This window comes from Protomyctophum parallelum (genome assembly GCF_964188405.1).
Source record: "Protomyctophum parallelum genome assembly, chromosome: 4".
NCBI lineage: Eukaryota > Metazoa > Chordata > Actinopteri > Myctophiformes > Myctophidae > Protomyctophum > Protomyctophum parallelum.
The window spans coordinates 48,089,218-48,112,536 of NC_139700.1; the positions used below are offsets into that span (position 1 = coordinate 48,089,218).

A 23,319-nucleotide genomic window follows, 5' to 3' on the forward strand; every position below is an offset into this window, starting at 1 on the left:
ATGGAGTCCTTCGGTGTGTGGGATTACGTCGTGTTCGCCGGCCTCTTCGTCGTCACCTGCGGCATCGGCCTGGCTTTCGCCGTCAAAGACAGGAAGCAGAAGTTCTCGTCAAGGTTGATATCGTTTTAAAATGATGTATTTGGTTTGCACAATGTTTTCAATTTCACATTAGTGTGGAATGTGGATTCGTTTTTTAAGTGGGTTTGATACTTTATTCTTATTTGTTTAGTATTAGTTTTGTCATTGCGATTACAGGGTTATCAGGGGTGATAAAAAAACACAACATTTAAAACAATATATTCATAGTTAGAAACAGCACAGCTACAAAATTGGAAGACTAGTTTTGTAAACACGATACAGTTTCAGCTAGTTATCCTTTTCTATAAAGCCTTGTTTTTATTTTCATTTAATACAAAATTGTTGTAAATGGTGCATTTATTTATTAATTCTTAGCATTTGTATCCAAATCCGTTCGCGGTGCCATTTTCCGGCCACCCCTGCCACCCCTATAGTTCAGATCGAGGCTCTCAACCTTTTCTTGATCTTGAAAATCTCTAAATTGTTCATGCGTTGTGAACTTGTAGATTTGCTATTTTTGTCGTTTTTTATTTTCTTTTATAGATCGAAAAATAACAAACCAACTACAGTTGCAACTCAGGTCTGTTTTATTAAGTCTGGAGGGTCTAATAAGTGGTTAAACTGAAATGACGATCGATGAATTCAGAATATTATCAAAGTAGCCTGCTCTTGTGTCACGACTCACGGCACTATACTGTTGATTTGGACAGCACATTTTCATTTAGTCTTTTGAATAATATTTCAGTTAGTTTTTGTCATATTGTATAGTCACCTGCAATGTTTTAGTGTTTTGTCTATATAGTTGTCTCAATATCATACGATTTTAGTCGATTCAATCTACAGTCGATTTTGTCGTAATGCCTGATCTGACACATGGTTGTATGCTGACAACAGTAGATCCACGTTGTGAGCTTGTAGGCACCCACTCTGACAAGCCCTGAACAAAAATCGGGGCGACGTGCAACAGTCCGATAAATGCGCGAGTCCGACACGCACATGGCCGGTTAAGACTCATCCGTGGCGGTTAGGCCTCACTCACACCTAAAAAACATTTGTCTTGTCCGTGTCTTGTGTCTTGTACGTGTGTAATGGCCACCCCAATGCATCATTACGACGGCATCAATGCCCGCCATAAATTAATTTTGTTCTAAATCAACTGTAGATTTAGTCGACTAAAATCTTATGATATTTAATTGACTAAAACTACACTAACACTAAAATTCCAAGTGACTAAAATATGCCTAAAACTAAATGAAAACTATTCAAGAGACTATGACTAAAACTAAAATAAATATGTGCTGCCAAAAACAACACTGGTACGTCATAACTCATAACAAACATAATTATGCACCCACAATAATCACCTCTGGGCTATATAGTCTCGTCTCGCGTTGCCAGACCTTTAAAAGCTTCCGTCATACAGTCTGGAGCAATGGAAGCTCTAGCAATAAAGCAGAAGTGGAGACTCCTTCCCACTTCCGTTTTGTCTTTACAGTCACGCAAATGTATCCAAATACGAATAGAAATCATCTAAACATAATATGTTTACACATTATGTATAGCTTGTTGCTTAGCAGAAAAGTAAATACAAAAATCACACCAGTGTGAAGTGAGGGGCGCTAATATATTAAAGTCTAACTCATGTTGCTATGATTAGGTGATGTAATGGTGATGTGATACAAACGGTGACGAAACAAACTCTTTATTGTTAATGGCATTTCATGTTTGTGTTTGTCGTTTTTAAAACAAACATTGAACTAAAAACAAACATTAAACCTGTGTAGCCTATAGGAGGGGAAAGAAAACGTAAAGATATTTAGCTAAGTTTCCTTGCTCGGTTTTCGGGAGGTGTAGCTCCAGACTCTATATAACATTCGGAGATTGTGGAATAGTTGTCTGGCTATACCAGGGGTGGGCAACTTTGACGATGGAGAGGGCCACTATATTTTTGCTATATTCGAATTGGAATCCTGAAAATTTACATTTTTATGTAATTTCAAATGCCTTTAATTATATGTGTGTTGAGCAATGAGCTACTAATTTAGACTGAAGTAATTAAAGCAGATCATGTTTGCATGTTGTGGAATTGTAAACAGCTGAAACCAATATTATATCAGTATTCTGATATTAACCTGAGGGCCACATTAAGTGAAGGTGGGGGCCACATGTGGCCCCCGGGCCGCCAGTTGCCCACCCCTGGGCTATACTATACGTGAGACCTCTGGCTCCAATCCCATCCACGCAGGGAGTTCCTGGCGGGCGGGCGGCAGATGACCTTTGGCCCCGTGGCGCTCTCGCTGACCACCAGCTTCATGTCGGCGGTCACCGTGGTGGGCTCGCCGTCGGACGTGTACCGCTTCGGAGCGTCCTTCGTCCTGTTCGGAGTGGCGTACGCCGTCGTCATGGTGACCACCGCCGAGGTCTTCCTGCCCGTCTTCTACCGCTCTGGGATCACCAGCGTCTACGAGGTTTGTAAAACCAATCATCACAGTCATTTATTATAGGTAGGGAAGTCTGATATTATCGGACGATATTTGCATAATTATGGAATATCGGGAAAATATCGCTTTCATTAATTTAAAACAAAATTTCTCCCCAATTTATAATAATGCCTATTTTCATTTGGATAACCTTATACATTTATGGATGCATACAGCGGGACATCACAATAATACTGGGCAGATTGTGTTAAAGATGGAGTGCCATGATTTTTGTATTTTATCTGTTTTGCATGTGTTTATTGCTGTCACTCGATCCTGTAGGTTCACACTCTATAACATTATGACAAATTTGACCGTTCCTCAGCCAGGAGTCAGGCCAGCTCCTAATCCAGACATCTTGTAAAAACTTGACTATTGTAACTCCCTTCTTTCTGGCCTATACCGGCATGTGAACTTAAGCCTCTCCAACTGATCCAAAATGCTGCAGCTCGCTTGGTCTTCAACCAGCCAAAGTTCCACTGGCTCCCGGTCGCTGCCCGCACAGAATACAAAACTCTAATGCTGGCATTCAAAGCAACCAAAGGTATATGGCTCCCCCATATCTCCCCCATATCTGCCCCATATTATGATTGAACCCTCTCGCGCACTCAGATCAGCAAGATCAACGCAGGGAAGCTGGAAGTACCCTCACTAAAAACGTGGGGACAACGCTCCACACATCCCAAACTATTCTCCCTTCTGGCTCCAAAACTGTGGAATGCACTTCCCATTGCAGTCAGAACTGCAGCATCACTCCCAATCTTCCGCCGCAGTCTGAAAACCCACCTTTCCAGACTCCGTCATGGCCCATAGCACTTACCCCCTTAGGTTAAACTTTATAATATAAACTACATATTATGTAAAGTTTCATTATATAGATATATTCCACTGTTATGTTCTTAGCGTACGCATGTTTCATGATAACTACTTCTTATGTATGTAATGTATTGCCATGCTTTTTGTTCTTGTTTAATGCAAATCGCTCTGGATTAAGAGTGTCTGCTAAATGCCTATACATTGTAAATTGTTTATAGCTAACATTACTCTAATAGACCCACAAGTGTGGTTATAATATTCAAATTATGTCTTCCCTGTGTATTTTTGTTTTCTCCCTGAAAGCTGAAAGCCTTTCAGTCAAAAGGCCCAATCGAAATAACATAATTTTAGTGACATCATAACCCTAACCCCTCCCCTAACCCCTCCCACATCATCATACAACAACAGCTGTGGGCGAGGCTTAAGTTCAGGTGGGTGGTGCAATGGTGAAAACCAGGCATACTTGATGAACTGGTGCGGGTGTGGCCAAATAAAAACATAATTTTAACACTTTCTGTACACTTTTTTGGAAGAAATCTTCTTCCTAGTATAATCATAGTACCTGATGATCATGTTTTAGGCGGGGGGGAATCACGGCACTCCATCTTTAATAATAATACAAATCTACGAAGTTACTAGTCACTATAAAGTTTTGAAATAATCATAGTGGAGTCATAGTAAAATCATAGTAAAAGTAAAAATGTTGCCTGAAGTACAGAAAATTGGAAATACTCCAGTAAAGTAAAAAATCTATACCTCAAAACTGTACAGTACTAAATGTTCTTAGTTACTTTCCACCACTGGGTTTAAAGATGGAGTGCCACGATTTTTTTCCACCCTAAAACATGATCATCAGGTATTATCACAATATAAGGGGGAATAACTTTTTCCAAAAAGTGTACAGTATTTGTTAAAATCATGCTTTTATGTGGACACGCCCACCAGTTCATTAAGTATGCCTGGTTTGCCTGGTGGGTGTTGATCCACCTGAACTGAAGCCGCACCCACAGCTGTCGTTGTATGATAAAGGGGGAGGGGTTAGGGGAGGGGCTGATAGTGTGGTGTCACTATATTACTGCTTATTTCATTGGCCCGTTTGACTGTCAAGGGTTTACCCTCCAGGAAGAAACCCTAAATACAAAGTTAATACACCATTGCACATAAAACAACTCCAGGGTGTCTAATGAAGTACTGTCACCTCATAGACACATGACAAACTGGAAAAATACAAAAATTGTGGCACTCCATCTTTAACTAAACTGAACTAAACAAAAGTGAATCCAACAGACATGGTTCAACTCTGTGCAGGAGGCTGCTTTACACACCTTTGCAGTGGTGCGTAAAGCAGCAGCAGAACAATCTACATGTAAAGTCTGAAAAAGACAAAAAAGTGGCCGCACACTCATAGCCACAGTGTATGACACATAGTATAAGCGTAGACACCCTTTCCGGCTCTGGAGCGTATGTGCAAAACATAACCCGAGATTCCTTGCGAAGCCCCGCGGAAGCATGGAGCGTGCGTCACAGAGCGCATGTTCGGGTCTGATAAGTCCCGGAAAAGATGCGCTGTGATTGGCCAGTAATCACTCGAGTGGCAGCGTGATGTAATGTGCCTTCCACTCTTCCGGCGTACTTCCTCTCCCAGTGTAAATTCCTCCGCCCCTCCTTCAACACAAACACATCGCTCGAACGAACTGCAGCGGCCAATGAGGCATCTATTTTTTTAATATCTATGTTATGACATACCCTGAAGACAGGCCGAAGTCTGACGAAATGTTGGTCTTTTAATAATAATAATAATAATAAAACTTTATTTGTATAGCACCTTTCATGACATGAAATGCAGCTCAAAGTGCTTTACAGAACAATGGAGAATAAAAGAAAAGCAAGGCAACGACATTAAAAAAACAAGCAGTAATGCAATACAGTGAGGACATGAATAACAAAAAATAAAAAAATAAAAGATCAATTAAAAGCAATGTTGTAGAAGTGGGTCTTGAGCTGAGCTTTAAAAATGTCTACAGAGGCTGCCTGACGAAGGTACAGTGGGAGCTTGTTCCATGCCGACGGCCCGTAGAAGCAAAAAGCTGCTTCCCCGTATTTTTTAGTTGCCATTTTTTTAGGCAAAGCGAGCAGGCCAGCAGTGGAAGACCTTAGGGGGCGGTTTGGGACATATTTAGGCAGGCAGTCATGTAGGTAGGAAGGTGCGAGACCATTGAGAGCTTTATAGACAAGTAAAATAATTTTAAAATCAATCCTAAAAACAACCGGAAGCCAGTGCAGTGATGCCAAAACTGGAGTAATATGTTCTCTCATCTTAGTTCTAGTTAAAACTCTGGCTGCTGCATTTTGGACAAGTTGTAATCTGTCAGTTGTTTTCTTAATAGGCAGTCCTGAAAAAAGTGCATTGCAGTAATCAAGCCGAGAAAAAACAAAGGCGTGGATTAGCGTTTTTGCATCGTCCAAGTACACATAGGCTCTGATTCGTGCAATATTTCGAAGGTGAAAAAAGGCAATCTTGGTAACATGATTAATGTGTGAATTAAAATTCAATTCAGAATTAATAATAACCCCCAGGTTCTTTACTGTACTGTTACTTTCTACAGTCAGGTTGCCAAGTCTGCTTAATATTGATTCTTTCTGTTCACTAGAACCGATTATGAGAACTTCTGTCTTATCCTCATTTAGCTTGAGAAAGTTCTCACTCATCCAACATTTGATGCTAGACAGACAGGTAAACAGCGGGTCTAAAGCACAGGGATCATCTGGAGCCACAGAAAGATATAGTTGCAGGGTATCATCAGCATATAAATGAAAATTGACTCCGTGATTGGCAATGAGTTCGCCCAATGGCAGTATGTACAAGGAGAAAAGCAGAGGGCCAAGAATCGAGCCCTGTGGAATACCAGAACTGATGTTGTGTTTGTCTGAGTCAAACTCGGCTAGATTGTCAAAGTAACTTCTCTTTGTCCCAAATTAATGAGTAATCTGCACTTTGGCTATGAGTGTGTGCGGCCACTTTCTATTAAGACTGTACATTGCGACATGGTTTAACTAACAGGAACCATGATGTCTCTCTGCAGTATTTGGAGCTGAGGTTCTGTAGAGCGGTTCGACTCGCTGCCACACTGATATACATGATCCAAACGGTATGTGCACACACACACACACCCACCCACCAGTAAGACTCCTTAAAGCCAAGGCGAGAAGCGACCGTATGCAGGTCTGAAGCAAAGGCTGTGCAAAGCACACGAACATAGACACTTCACAGTATAGACCACTTGGAATTATACAAATCGTTTGAAGACTGGCAGAGTCTGGCATGAGTGAAGCCATTGTGTGTGTGTGTGTGTGTGTGTGTGTGTGTGTGTGTGTGTGTGTGTGTGTGTGTGTGTGTGTGTCCGGAGAATGACCCAAAACATTGAGTGCAGCATTACATGAAGAGTGTGTGGAAGCGTGTGACAGGCTTGAGCGTTACAGGCTTCCTGCGGGTTTGCATATTAAGTGCGACCTATAGACCGATTCAGAAACGGGTCTCATTTGTGTTCCTAAAACAGAAATATTGGGTATTGGGTAAGACTGATGTTATGTATCTTTCAGGACCTTTCACTGCTTTGTCTCAACCATTACTCAATGGCTCTGGTCTCAGCCACCGCAGTAGATATTTTGACATTCCGTTTTATTTATTTTTTGGGGGGAATGTTGCCACTACTGTTGCAGCAGCCATAAATTACATAGGTTCACCCCGATGTTCTGGGATTCTTTGTAATGTTAGTGTTAGTAAAAAGCAGGTAAAAGAGTAACGTTTGAGGCAGACTAACATTAGTCACTTTTCCATTCACTGTAGTAGAAGGAGGTGCGGGGAAACTGCAGATATGTCGTCTCCGCCTACAGCAGGAAATACGGTTGCCTGCGACCATGAGACCCATTTCTGAATCGGTCTATAGTCGCAATGACAATCACACATCATGTCTGAGGTACAAATGTTGAAATATTTCAGATTCTCTACACAGGGATTGTGGTCTACGCTCCGGCCCTGGCACTCAATCAAGGTAAACCTTTCAGATAAAATACACTAGACGAGTATATTTATTCTTTTGGTTCATAAATCAATGTCATTAAAATAATATTATTAACACTCGCATGACTGAAGTAAGGGCACCTACCACACAAGCTGAATTCAGATCGAAGAGTCATTGTTTTTATTGGCCACTGTCTCAAGACGCTTTGACACCTCCCCCTGCTGTCTGGACACACACACACACACACACACACACACACACACACACACACACACACACACACACACACACACACACACACACACACACACACACACACACACACACACACACACACACACACACACACACACACACACACACACACACACACACACACTTTGTCCTAGTGTGAAGGTAGCGTGCCAAGTGTGGGCCCAAAAATGGCACTGAACCAGCTCAAAAATAGTGAAAAGTACTGAAAACACAAGTCTTTTGATGCACAATCAATACGTTTTTATTCACCTTGCAGAGTTCACATGAAAGAGTCGTTCCAACAAACGGCATACAAAAAAATAAGTACTATATACAGCCCACTGGCCAGGTTGGCTCTATCAAGGTCAGCTCTGCACCCTGTGGTGCAATCCTACATCGATTGCCCGGGCAGTGGCAGGTGCTCCTTATAAAGGCTAGGCCCCTCCCATGGACCAAACCAACCCTGGATTGATTCCACAGTCATACCAGGACACCAGTGCATTCCCAATGTCCAGAGACATCACAATTCATAACATATTTTAGTGTCACATAATACTGTAAATTATCCACATAATATGATTAAAGAGTTCTCTAAACAAACCCTCCCACTGTTGGCATGTTCCCCATACCCCACAGTAGTTGCTCCCTTCAATGAAGTCAACAATCAATTATCAATCAACAAATAACAACAAACAAATAAATAATGTCAAACTAAATTAATTTTCTGCAAATTCAAACGCTGTTGGTTAACTTCAGTCTCAGTGGCAGGGTGAACTGCCACACACACACACACACGCACGCACGCACACACACGCACGCACACACACACACACACACACACACACACACACACACACACACACACACACACACACACACACACACACACACACACACACACACACAGTACAGTATCTATAGATAATAGTAAAAGTTGTAAATGTGCGTTCAGTGACAGGCTTCAGTATCTGGGGCTCCATAGCAGCTACAGGCATCGTGTGTACCTTCTACTGTACTGTGGTGAGATTATTATTATTATTATTATTATTATTACCCTTATTATTATTATTCCTTCTACTGTATTGTGGTGATATTATTATTATTATTATTATTCAAGATTAAAAAAGAATGGGGGAGATAATTGAGGTTATTCGATGTGAGGGCTTGCGTATAGCGGCCCAAACCTCCAATAATACAAACCTGTGTGTGCGTGTGTGTGTGTGTGTGTGTGTGTGTGTGTGTGTGTGTGTGTGTGTGTGTGTGTGTGTGTGTGTGTGCGTGTGCGTGCGTGATCGCGCGTCAGGGAGGCCTGAAGGCAGTCGTGTGGTCAGATGTGTTCCAGATGCTGGTCATGGTGTTGGGCTTCGTGGCGGTGCTCGCTCAGGGGAGCAGAACCGTGGGGGGGCTGCAGGCGGTCTGGGGGGCCGCGCGCAACGGCAGCAGACTCGCCGTGTTTGAGTATGACATCATCATCATCATCACCGCCCCTTCATGACATCACAGCCTGTTCCCATGACATCATTCTCACTCTCAGAGTCAGGCCCCTTTTCCAGCAGGGTTGAACCGGCCCGGTTCTTACAGTCCAAAATTTGAATGTTAATTATGAATTGAGTGGCAAAACCATACCTATATTAAATTGTTTATTGGCGCCCTCTACTGAAAGTGCGCCAATACACAGGTTAATGTATTTTTTTATTTGCAGTGAAATCTCCGTAGGGCGATTTTAGGTCACTTCATATAAGAACTGTGTTTGAAAAATAAACCGACCAACCCGGCCTTTCTGTCAGGGGAGTGGCTGTGTGTCGTTAATGATGTCCATTCATATTTGATACAGCCAGTTTCTGGAGAAAATGGAATTAAAGTGGCCGCAAAAGCCTTGGAACTACGAAGGCAATGTCGCTGCTAATATACGTCACGCCCAGCTGTCAACACATTGCGTTCCTGAGATTCCTCGTTGACGTAAGCTCAGCTGGTGGTGACTCGACTCGTACTAACCACGAAACATTAAATATCAATTAAATAAAAATAAACGTAATTAACATTCAGTTTCTATTGTGCGACAGGCAGATGCAGCCACCTGCCTACCCAGAAATGTAGTCTCTGGGTTGTTTGACTCATTTCTAACGCTTATTTTTTTACTCTTTGTGTATATTTGTACATTTCCACCTTCAGTCGATGCTTCATATCCATATGAGTGAAAAGGCCGGGGTGATCGGTTTATTTTTCAAACAGAGTTCTTATATGAGGCAAACTAAAATCCCCCTATGGAGATTACAATGCAAATAAAAACGCCCTCTACTGACAGTGACGTCAGGACTTCGGTGCTCTATATAAGTAGATTAATATATGATAACCAGTAAATGTGCACTTGTAGTACAATAAATCATTGTCTTCTTCGTGTAAGTAATCAACTGGGGAAGTTTCATGGTGATAACTATTCATATTATTTTTACCTAATCACCTATCATGTATACACGTAGGCCTACTGATGTTATTCAGACCGCGGCCATCATGCTAGCAAGATGCTAGTCTCGCATTACCAGACTGTTGCCTCTGCAATTTCCATACATACAGTCTGGACAACGGAAGAGCTGTCATGAGTAAACTATAAAGCGGAAGTGGAGCCTCCTCGCCACTTCCGTTTCGTCTTTACAGTCGCGCACATTTATCCTAATAGAAAACATCTAAGCATGTAGCTTGTTGCTTAGCAGGAAAGGAAATAAAACAAACGGAAATGGCAGCTTTCGTTACTCAGCTCATAGGGGCTATAGGTCCAGACTCTATATAGCATTCGGAGATTGTGGAAAAGTTGTCTGGCTACACGAGACTACAAGGTGCTAACAAGGTTCAACTTCCCATAGACAGCCCATTCATCCAAACAGAAAAGTCCTATCTAATTGTATTAAACAACGTCATACTCACAAACATTGCAGCTGTACGGAAAGTTTGAATTATCCTCTTTCTATCTGCAAGGTGTTTGTTTCATAAAAAATACACTGTAGACATTTTATGAGCTATACTTCCATGCAGTTCTTTTCGAAGTGTCAGAGTTTGGGAGTGCTCGTTGATTATCACTCAACAGCGCTGCGTAGCTGTTTTGAATTTGCACATTATGCAGGAGGTTGCTTTACTAGAAATCACACCTGTGTGAAGTGAGGGGCGCTAATATATTAGTTAAGTCTAACTCATGTTGATTAGGTGATGTAATGGTGATGTAAAACAGGTGCCGTGTCATTAGTCAGAAGCTTCATTGTTCCGAAATTACTATCCCTATCTCTAACCCTAACCTAAACCTAACCGCAAGCATGGGAGCAAACCTAAACCTAACCGCAAGCACGGGAGCAGTGCATGTTCGGACTAACGGGACTTCGGATCTATGGGCATTTTCCGTAAAACAAACGCTGTCAAAACAAACTAAATTATCTTTATTGTTAAGGGCATTTAATGTTTGTGTTGACAAGATGACGTACATGGCGTTTTTTAAAACAAACATTGAACTAAAAACAAACATTAAACCTGTATATAGGAGGGGCTAGCGCCCCTCAAAAACGAGTGCTTCCAAACTCCAATACTGAAAAAAATCACCTGCAAAAAAAAAGAAGAAATCCCTCATGTCGAGAGCCATGCACTGGTGTTGACCCCTCCCTCCCTTTGAACCCCAGCTTTGACCCCAGCCCTCTGAGACGTCACACCTTCTGGACACTGTGCGTGGGCGGGACGTTCACCTACCTCGGCATCTACGGGGTTAACCAGTCCGTGGTCCAGAGGTGCCTCTCCTGCAGGACGGAGGGCCACGCCCGACTGTAAGGGGTTAAAATAATTCAGGTTCATAATTAATCATCGTTATCACCTTCACTCCTTTATTACCCACTAAACCAGGGGTGGGCAACTTTGATGATGGTGAGGGCCAGTATATTTCCACACTCACTCCAGAGTGGAATAGTAGGAGAGTGGCGACAAGCTTTGATCTCGCCGCAAAGCGGGGTGCTATGGGCTATAGTTCCCTGGTTGGACGTAGCACGTGGAAGGAACACGTTATTCCAACCTGTTCCTTTCCCCTCCATCAGGCGCCCCGGCTGGCCAGGGGGAGGATGTTTAGAGACCAGGATTACTGCATGTTTTTTGTGAGGGTACCTACCCTAGGGGACACGGGGAGAACATGTGAGGGTACCTACCCTAGGGGACACGGGGAGAACATGTGAGGGTACCTACCCTAGGGGACACGGGGAGAACGTGAAGGTATACCTACCCTAGGGGACACGGGGAGAACATGCAAATTTAACAGATTACACAGATTTCAGATCAGCAGCGATTAACACGCCTAGTAATTCATTTTCAATGAGAACGGCGTTTTTTTTCTTTCATGTACGCGCAAAGAAGTCGCAGGGCTACAATGCAACGCACTAAGCATAATTATAGTGCACCATAGTCTCGGTAACAGTGTTGGTGGTGTTCCACAGGGCTCTGTACGTCAACCTCCTGGGTCTGTGGCTCATCCTGGTCTGCAGCGTTCTGTCTGGTCTCGTCATGTACGCTCTCTACGCCCGCTGTGACCCCCTGACCTCCGGCAGGGTCTCCGCTCCTGACCAGGTCAGTCACTGATTGGTTTAACTCAGTGGTTCTCAACCTGTGGGTGTTTATTTTTTATTTATTTTTTCATTGTACGCTCTCAAGAGTTAAAGAGTTAAATGGTCCATTTGGTTATACCAACTCTCCATCATTTAGCTGGGGACCACTGGTTTAGTGGGAACCAGCTGGCACTGGACGTCAGTTGACGTTGAATTTTGGTTTGGATTTAGGTTCTGACAACCAAAACCAAATGTCAGAATAACATCAAATTACAACGTCATATTGACATATCAATTTGACATCAACTGACGTTGATATTTGGTTGGTTTTAAGTTGTGTTGGTAAGTAAGGTCAAAATGACGTAAAATACTAACATTATGTTTTCGGTATTTTGACCAAAACCCAATGTCTGCTTAACGTTATTATACCAACGTCCAAACAATGTTAAATTATAACATCATTACACGATGATATTTGGTTGGTTTTAAGTTGTGTTGGTAAGTACCCAATACTCAACATCGGTGTAACATAATATCACAAGGTCAAATTGACGTAGAATGCAAACATTCTGTTGTCGGTATTTTGACCAAAGCCCAATGTCTGCTTAACGTTATTATACCAACGTCCAAACAATGTTAAATTCTAACATCAATGCACGTTGATATTTGGTTGGTTTTAAGTTGTGTTTGTAAGTAATCAATAATTAATTGCATTTGATAGCGCTTTTCCAAGTGCTCAAAGCGCTTTACAATGGTTCATTCAGTCATACATTGGGAGGTGAAGCAGCGAACAGTCGACGCCAGCTTCCTCACTTCCCACATTCACACACCAATGGTGGCAAGCTCACAACGACCAAATCATTGGAGGCAATGTAGGGTTCAGTGTCTTGCCCAAGGACACTTTGACATGTGGACAAGAGGAGCCGGGATTCGAACCGCCGACCCAGGGATCATTGGACGACCTGCTCTACCTCCTGAGCCACAGCCGCCCAATACACAACGTCAGTGCAACATAATACCACAACGTCAAAATTACGTAGAATACTAACATTATGTTTTCGGTAGACCCGACTTCACCAACAGAGACCCGAGTGCCACCTAAACAACAAGTTTGGACAGCCCCACCAATTAGTGTTACAGAAAATAGCAAGTGTCTACCCTAGACCCAGAGGGAGACACGTACAGAACTTAGATGCGGCTCACATGTTGCACGACTCCTTAACAAGCTGCCACCAGAGATGTGAGCTGAATTCCGCCGCACAATGCTCTGCGGCCCAGGAGCAACCAACACCCTGTTGGAGTTCTGAGTGGTTGAAGCACGAGTCCTAGCCATACACACAGAGCTCATGAGAAGGATGGAGAAACACTGGCAGGAGGCCACCAAGATACAACGCCCCAGAGACCCAGAGTGTGCCACCGCTGGCAGTAATGAGATCAACTGCTGCAGCAACGATGTCATGAAAGGCAAGTCTCCACCAAAAAAACCCTGAACCTAATCGGGGTGTCAAGAGACCAAAGTTTCTCCCCACAGTTCCCTGCAGTAGCCAGTGAAGTCAAACTGTGCATCTGTACCTGAAAGGGACAAGTCAAAGGCCAGAAAGCCCACCTCCTTTTAATGTCCTGTCAGTAGCAACTCAACCGGCACCTGAAATAAGCCCTGACCCCTCCCAGAGAAAGTTCATCCTTGAAAATGTAATGATTAGTCGCCAGAATCAAGATCCTTGGTGGTCTAAAACTTGAGTTATTGGTATAATAACAGCAGGTTGGTGGTAATTTTGAAAAGCAATGGCTTCCATGGTCACAGGACAAATCTAAATAGTACCAATGTATCCTACATCCTTGAAAATGTATGATTAGTCACCAGATCAAGATCCTAGGTGGTGTAGAACTTGAGTTATTATAAAATAACAGCAGGTGGCGGCCATTTTGACAAATGGCTGCCATGGTCACAGGGAAAATCTAAATTGTACCACTGTATCCCTCATCCTTGAAAATGTAGTCTCAGTCACCAGAATCAAGATCCTAGGTGGTGTAGAACTTGAGTTATTGTAAAATAACATCAGGTGGCGGCTATTTTGGAGAATGGCTGGCTTTGTCACCACGAGACAAATCTGTGATGGCCCTATAGCCAAAAATGTTTTTTAAGGCATGCTCTAACTGTGTGACAAATTAGAATACTTTTATTCAAAAACTATAATTTTATTGTTTTAGGAACACTTTTGTCAACTCCGTCAGATACATGTCAACTTCGTCAGACACAAAACCTGACGGAGTTGACGTCTGACGGAGTTGACAAAATGGCATTTGTTTTCATCTTAACCCTCTGTAGTACAATGTAGCCATTTCGTTTTTTTTTTTCAGTTAGCTAAACCTAACCCTAAACTAAAATACTAAACATTATTTTGGAATTCTTAACAAAGATCATAATAATGTCCTGACGGAGTTGACATGTAAAAGCTGTGACCACATTGATATCAACATTGTTTGTTTAAAACTGGCTTGATCCTTTCTCTAAACAATATGATCCTCGGTTACAAAATGTATGTTTTGGGTGAATTAAATAACATTCACGTAACATGTTACATAGAACTTACACTTCCTGTTATCCATTTCTGAGTGAAACGGCTTTCAAAATAAGACGGTCTAACGTTGAAGTGAAAAAGTAACTAGTTATCAGATAATTGTGAGTAAATGTACAATATTTACCTCTGTGTAGAGTAGAAGTAAAATGATTGAACTAAAGTAAAAGTGCCTCAAAATTGCACTAAGATACTTAATTAAATGTAACGATATACTTTCCACCACTGGTCATGTATTTTCAGATCATGCCGTACTTTGTGATGGAGATTCTGAGCGGGTTCCCAGGGCTTCCAGGGCTGTTCGTGGCCGCTGTGTTCAGCGCAACTCTGAGGTTGGAGCAGTGTTGTTTTCGTAGACTAAAACCAAGACGAAAAATGTTCGTCGACTACCTTTTTTCACTGACGAAAACTAAATGACAACAAAATGAAAACTAAGCTATGATGACTAGAACTAAGACTAAATATACTGACAATTTCGTCAACAAATAAAAACTAGACTAAAATGTTAGGAATTAGGGACCCAGTAATAATAATAATAATAATAATAAAACTTTATTTGTATAGCACCTTTCATGACATGAAATGCAGATCAAAGTGCTTTACAGAACAATGGAGAATAAAAGAAAAGCAAGGCAACGACATTAAAAAACAAGCAGTTACAGTGAGGATGTTACCGTAGGTGTTTGATGAGCGAGAAGGGGATCTTCCGCGGATTCCGTCGTTCTTCCGGGTTCTTGGAAACTCCCCCAGCCACTGCATTTAGTTTTACAGAGGTTAGGTTTAGATATAGTTTATTGAGGTTAGGTTTAGGTATAGTTTTACTGAGGTTAAGGTTAGGTTTAGGTATAGTGTTACTGAGGTTAAGGTTAGGTTTAGGTTTAGGTGTAGGCTGTCAATCACAGCGACTATTTATTATTTTATTTGTCCTTTTTTCTCTGGCACCTGCACAACACTTTCTGTCCAACAGGTGGCACTGATCTGTGTTGATTTTGTATGACTTTCGGTTTAGTTTTTTGAAGAAAACAAAAGGTCTTTCTCTGCAAAGTTTTATAGATGAATGGAGATATAAACCTTAACGTGACGTGTCGTCCTCCTCAGCACAGTGGCTGCCAGCATCAACGCTCTGGCCACCGTCACCTTCGAGGACTTTGTCCGGCCGTGCTGCGCCACCCTGCCACGCACCGATGCCAGCGTCGTGATCAGCAAAGGCCTCTGTAACTATGCACTCCCCAGCCTTAAAGACTCATTTCGTAATATATCTGTAAATACAGCCCTGGCCTTAAGGCCTTTTCAGATGGGCAGCGACTGACGTAGTAATTCATTTTCAATGAAAGGTGTGCAGGTTTTAGTGAATGATAAGGGGACGTCGCAGGACAACAGCAGTAGCTGTGTGGGGTGAGTTTAGTGAATGATAAGGGGATGTTGCAGGACAACAGCAGTAGCTGTGTGGGGTGAGTTTAGTGAATGATAAGGGGACGTCGCAGGACAACAGCAGTAGCTGTGTGGGGTGAGTTTAGTGAATGATAAGGGGACGTTGCAGGGCAACAGCAGTAGCTGTGTGGGGTGAGTTTAGTGAATGATAAGGGGACGTTGCAGGACAACAGCAGTAGCTGTGTGGGGTGAGTTTAGTGAATGATAAGGGGACGTCGCAGGACAACAGCAGTAGCTGTGTGGGGTGAGTTTAGTGAATGATAAGGGGACGTTGCAGGGCAACAGCAGTAGCTGTGTGGGGTGAGTTTAGTGAATGATAAGGGGACGTTGCAGGACAACAGCAGTAGCTGTGTGGGGTGAGTTTAGTGAATGATAAGGGGACGTTGCAGGACAACAGCTGTAGCTGTGTGGGGTGAGTTTAGTGAATGATAAGGGGACGTTGCAGGACAACATGCAGTAGCTGTGTGGGGTGAGTTTAGTGAATGATAAGGGGGACGTTGCAGGACAACAGTAGTAGCTGTGTGGGGTGAGTTTATTGAATGATAAGGGGACGTTGCAGGACAACAGCAGTAGCTGTGTGGGGTGAGTTTAGTGAATGATAAGAGGGACGTTGCAGGACAACATGCAGTAGCTGTGTGGGGTGAGTTTAGTGAATGATAAGGGGACGTTGCAGGACAACATGCAGTAGCTGTGTGGGGTGAGTTTAGTGAATGATAAGGGGGACGTTGCAGGACAACAGTAGTAGCTGTGTGGGGTGAGTTTAGTGAATGATAAGGGGACATTGCAGGACAACATGCAGTAGCTGTGCAGTGCACATTGATACGTCAAACTGGTGTTTTTCCTCAACCCGCACCACAGACCAATCAGAAGCCACTGTTCCATTTCAGCCTTCATATATCGCGCTTACCTCATGTGGAGAATAGGAGACTGTCCAGACTGAGTAACGCAGTGACATTTTCAGATCCGCGGAAAGCAGCGAATCAGGCTAGTAATTACGTACATTAAACGTGTGCAGGTGTGCTGTTTGGATGTGAAATGTACTGTGCAATTATGACAGTATAATTATAACAGGTGTGCTGTTTGGAGCAGCTTGCACTGCGATGGCAGTCCTTGCTTCCTACATGGGAGCTCTTATACAGGTAATGCTGATGGTTTAACCCAAAGATCAATACTGGTTGATTATCTGATTGGTTAACCCAATGATCAATACTGATTGATACAGATTGAGACGTACAGTACTGTAAGCTGCTGATGAAGGGACATCTCCCAAATCAAAACACGCGTTATTGAGTTCAATCTATGTGAAATACAATTAAGCAATATTGTACAACAGGTCGTTTCGAGGAAGCAATCTGACTGAAACAGCCTTCTAGCTGTGGTTCAAACGAGCACCACTCCACACCTAATCAAAACAAAGAATTCAGCTGCTCTGTTTTCCCAGAGAGCAGCAAACTCGGTGGCTAGGCTAGCTAGGTTTCTTGGGACATTTGTGGTCGTATTGACTACATCTGTCATTAAAAAGATATGTTTTAATATAACTTTTAAGTAACTGTTGTATAATTGCAATATTACACGAGAGGGTGTGGTTTAACGTGATTATTGCCACGACAGTGATGCGGTCAGGAACGAGACTTAGTCGAGTTCCGCAAGCATCACTGAAGTGGCAAGAATCCACACCCTCTCGTGTAATATTGCTTAATTACATGAGAGGGCGCTGCTTTACCGTCGTTAATGCACATCTGCGTTGCTGCAGGAATGAGAAATTGCCCTAAAAAAACATGTTGACTCAATTCAATTAAAACTAAAATAGTCTCTAAAACAAAATCTTTTTTTTTAATGACATATGTAGCCACAACGACCACAAATGTACGTCCCAAGAAACTCGGTAGCATAGCAACCCAGTCGGCTCCGCTCTAGGAGATCAGCACAGCTGTGTTTTGATTAGTTGTTTCATCATGCTCGTTTGAAGCACGATTAGATGGCTACTTAAACCAATCAGATTGCTTCCTCGAAACGACCCGTTACATTTAAACCCTGAGAACCTCTCTCCCAGTGGTGTAAAGTAACTATGTACATTTACTTAAGAACCATTGTATGGTATTTGTACTTTACTTCCACATCTCAGATCCAATAATGTTTCTTTTACAATTACAATACAATAATGTTACTTTTACAATTATTGTAAAACTTCAGTTACTAGTTACTTTGGGGATTCTCATTTTGATTAGAAAACATACATTAATCATTTCGGCCATTCGAAAATAGCAGATCTACAAGCTTGTAGATTGGCTATTTTCAAAACATTTTGTACACATTTTGAACTTTCTGCAATAAGAGCACTTTTACTTTTAGTACTTTAGGTACATTTTGTTGCAGATACTTTTGTACTTTTACTCGAGTACATTTTGAAAAGTATACTTTCTTTCCCACCCCTGCTGTCCTACGTACGTACGCCACCAGGCCGCGCTGAGCATCCATGGCATGTGTGGAGGACCCATGCTGGGGCTGTTCACGTTGGGGATCATCTCTCCATGGACCAACTCCAAGGTTTGATCCACCAACACACGGAAGATGCCCCCAATTTACTATAGTTGCACATGTTCTCTCAGGCGATTTGCAGTGGGCTAGTGTTTGAACCATTCAGAAGGTGCCATCCTCTCAGGCTATAGAGCGTCGCAATCCAGCCCCCTTTCATGATGACGCCAGGCCCAGGAAATTAATCCCAATGCATTTTTCCCATAGACATTTCACAAAGTATTTATTTAAAGACCTTTTAAGCGTTGTACGAAGCCAACTCGAGTCGTGACAAATCATGACAACAAACACAATATTTTGGACCAAACAAATAATTACAAAAAAATAATAAAAAAATAAGTGTAATCTGCCGTTTTCTTTCTACTTTCGAATTCTTTGTTTGGCCCAAAACATTGTGTTTATTGTCTTGATTTGTCACGACAAGAGTTGGCTTTGTCTGCGGCGTAAACATCTTTAAATAAATACTTTCTGAAAAGTCTATGAGGAAAATTAACGGGGATTTCTTTTCCGGGTCTCTCTAAGGGGCGGGACTGTGACGCTAATAGGGACGGTATATTTGCACAGGGCTATAGCACAGCCATAGATATTAAAAATCACACCCGTGTGAAGTGATCTTACCATCTTACAACATCGATGTGATGCAATGATGACGTCAAACAAACGGTGTCAGAACAAACATTAAATTCTCTTTATTGTTAATGGGATTTAATGTTTGTGGTATAATGACTAAACAAACAGTAATTTCTCTTCATTAATGGCGTTTTTAAAACAAAAAATGACCTAAAAACAAACATTAAACTTGTACATAGCGCCCCTCAAAAAATATAGATGCCTCATTGGCCACTGCAGTTCATTGGAGAGACGTGTCTCCATTGAAGGCAGGAGGTCAAGCGGAATGCTCGTTTAAAGTTTGCATTTTCAATTGAGCGCTATTGCGCCACCCTTTGGCCAATGGTGGTGGGCTTCGCTTCCTCACCGTTTTGCATAGCCCTCTACCTACCATGTTGCCAAGAAAAACGACTGCACGGTTAAGCCAGAACTCCTACTTTTGGCGGAAGGAGGAGAAGAAAAAAAAAACCAGACAAACACAATAAGGGACCTGCAACAAGTTATTTCGGCCTTTGTCCCATCATAAAAAAAAACATTGATGAATTAAGAAACTTCAGTACAAGAATACCTCCCACGCCTTTGACTGTGCAGTGTTCATGTCGGTCCACAGGGGGCAGCGGGGGGCTTGCTGGTGGGCATCGGCCTGACTTTCTGGACCCGGGTGGGTTCTCTGCTGTACCCGCCTCTGGCCCACAGCTCCAGACCGCTGGCACTGAGCACGGCGGGGTGCCAGCCGCACTTCAACATGACCCACCTTTCTACCGCTACCGACGCCATGGCGGATGCCAACTCTACAGCCAGGTAACTAGTCAGAGGGTACGGACATACATAATAAGTGCACAATAATATTACCCGAAACACAATGAGATAAAGACTATGCTGTCTGTAACTCTCAGAGTTAAAGGGGTCGTTGCAAATGAAACATTTGAGAACCACGAGTACTAGTTGGACTCCTAAGAGATGAATGCATAACGTCGTATCGCTGATGTATTACAACATGGGCGTGCAGCCGTGCACTGATGGTGGTGCTAGAGCACATGCACCAATTTGCCCTCTGGACAGCAATGTGCCCCTTTGAAAGACTTTGAAACACTAGCAATGATTACTGTCACAATATAGAGTTACTTAAGACTTATTTTAACAAACACGTGACTTATCACTTACATGCATGCAGTCTTAGTCTAATTGTCAGGTATTAATTAATTAATTATTCCACTCCCGGCCAGCATTTCTTACCTTATTTGGTTGACCCACAGAACCCACGACCTGAACCAGACATCAGTACTTTAGTTATGGGGACCCATAATATTTTCTGGAACCGAGAATGACCACCTGTAGGTCCTGGGACTCTTTTACATTGAAAACTGCAACACTGTCAGTGACGTGTAACGTTGCTCTGCTCTGTGCTGCCTGCAGGCCCCTGCTGGCGGACACCTGGTACTGCATGTCATATCTCCACCTCAGCACGCTGGGATTCACAGCCACCGTCGCCATGGGAACACTGATTAGCATACTCACTGGTACGTCAGCATGGGAACACTGATTAGCATACTCACTGGTACGTCAGCATGGGAACACTGATTAGCATCCTCACTGGTATGGTAATGATAGATGTTTGCAAAGTGTTAAAAAAAAGAAAAAGAAAAAAGAAAACACCTTTCGGGCCGTGTAGGGCGTAAAATGTGTGTAATTTATTTTTTTATATATTTTTTATCCCACGATTTTGTAACCCATTTTTCACCCCTGTGTCAATCATCTAATGTGATCCTGGGCTCTACACACCCTCCACCAACCTAGTCCCCATATATGGGGGACAAGGGGAGAGCAACAGACTTGAACTCATGCTCAACTCAAATGTGTGTAATTTCAATTTACATTTGAGGCATTTAGTCTTATCTTAATCCAGAGTGATTTACAGTAAGCATGAACAAAAGACATGGGTAATACATCAAATACATATTTAAGTTGAGCCTTTGCATACACCTGTAAGGTCATCAAGGCTATAATGTTTTTTCAGACTATGGCGGAAGATTGGGAGTGCAATGGGAAATGCATTCCATAGTTTTGGAGCCAGAAGGGAGAAGAGTTTGGGGCGTGTGGAGCGTTGTCCCGGAGTTTTTAGTGAAGGTATACCTCCAGCTTCCCTGCGTTGGCTGATCTGAGTGCGCGGGAGGGTTTGTAGGGTTCTATCATACTAGCAAGATATGGGGGAGCCTATACCTTTGGTTGCTTTGAATGCCAGCATCAGAGTTTTGGATTTTGTGCGGGCAGCAACCGGGAGCCAATGGAGGGAGCGCAGAAGGGGGAAAACATGTGAGAATTGTGGCTGGTTGAAGACCAAGCAAGCTGCGGAGTTTTGGATCAATTGGAGAGGATTAAGTGTGCATGCCGGTAGACCAGTAAAGACGTAGTCACAATAGTCAAGTTTTGACAAGACTGATTATATTTAGTATAAAGCCAGGCGGGGCCTCGGGCCTTAATTGTCGGGCCTGTTGAGAACTCTAGTTTTCCCCGGGTGCGGCTGCACTAATGACTTTGGAGCGGGCCCGTCTAGAGTTTGATGGACATGGTATCAGTCAAAGGGGAGACATCAAAGAGGAAGGACGGATGGGAAAGGATCAACATAATGGAATGTCAGCAAATCTCCAGATTGAGTTTTGTTTTTGTTTTTTCTTTCTTTTTTTAAGGAGCCAATAAGGGGAAGGATGTTAATCCATTGCTCCTCCGGCCAGCAGGGGGCCTCAGCTGCTTCAAGAGTGCATGTCGTGACGACGACAAACCAGTAAGAGATTTACTATCTGACCTGCTATTCAGTGATAATTTCGGTGACTAAAACTATGGCAAAAACTGTTTGTCAACTACTTTTACTTCACTGACGAGAACTAAATCAAAACTAAACCAGTCATTTGCACCTCCACATCACACTAAAGTTCAAACCTAGCCTGGTTATAGCTTAGTTTAATGGCTATGCATTGTATGTATACAGTAGCCTAAGATATTGACTTAATTTAAGCTATATAACTAGGCTAAGTTTGTGTGAGGTGGTGCAACTGGCTCTAAAAGATGACTTAAACATAACATAATTTTATTCAAAGACTGACTAAAACTTAATGAAAATTTGCTGTCCAAATCATACTGTGTGCGTGTGGCTTCAGGCCGAGGAGCGTCCAGACGTCGACACTGAGCGCCAGCAGGGCACGGACAAGATGGCCGCCACAGCCAGCCCAACATCATCTGGCCACAACAACAGAGAAGACGGGTGCTACATCAACGCTGCATTCAACACACAAACACACTAGAGACCTGCGTATGGCGGATTTAGCCGCGGTTGCTGCTGGTAACAGCGGTTGGCGGATGGTGCGGTTAATATAAATAGGATGATATAATTAATGCGGTTGGATTATGAGTTATGCCCTCATATATTTCAATGGTGGTGTCACAAGCCAGTAGAGACCTGGGGATGGCGGATTTAGACGCGGGTAACCACGGTTGGCGGATGGTGCGGTTAATATTAATAGGATCTAGAATCACTAAAGAAGGAAAGGCCAAGCCAAAAAAAAATTAAAAAAATAAACCAGCGATCCGGTTTGATATCAATAATAAAGCTTATCAGATGGAACGTTGCACCAATATCAGTTGCCGGTTGGGTTCCACTAGCAGAACCTTCCGTCAGGAGCAGTTGATTTGTTAAACATCACCTTTCCGTTCTGGAAGTTACAATAGCTGGCGGCCCGGGGCCACATGCGGCCCCCACCTTCACCTCCACCTGATATATTATTGATTTCAGCTGTTACAATTCCAAACATGCAAACACGATCCGCTTTAATCACGTCACTGTAGTTTAAAACCCTTTTCTCTCTGATTATTTTTCCAAATTGCGTTTTTGGATCAAAGCAAGCTGTTGTACCATACGGCTCATAAGTCAAAGCATCACCTTTCGCTAACATCCCGGGTAATTGTTACCCCT

At 42.7% G+C, this 23,319-nt stretch overlaps 1 protein-coding gene across 1 annotated transcript; it reads left to right on the forward strand.

Moving 5' to 3' along the window:
* Positions 1-22,651, forward strand: slc5a12 (solute carrier family 5 member 12; the record flags this gene model as incomplete). Its single annotated transcript, XM_083762847.1, has 16 exons — positions 1-113; positions 2,324-2,546; positions 6,458-6,523; positions 7,375-7,426; positions 8,583-8,650; positions 8,934-9,088; positions 11,293-11,433; positions 12,091-12,220; positions 15,021-15,109; positions 15,876-15,991; positions 17,280-17,347; positions 18,669-18,755; positions 19,963-20,153; positions 20,769-20,872; positions 22,040-22,134; positions 22,508-22,651. The coding sequence occupies 16 exons, from the start codon at positions 1-3 to the stop codon at positions 22,649-22,651; spliced, it is 1,842 nt and encodes a 613-aa protein (XP_083618973.1).
* Between the last annotated feature and the right edge of the window lie 668 nt (positions 22,652-23,319).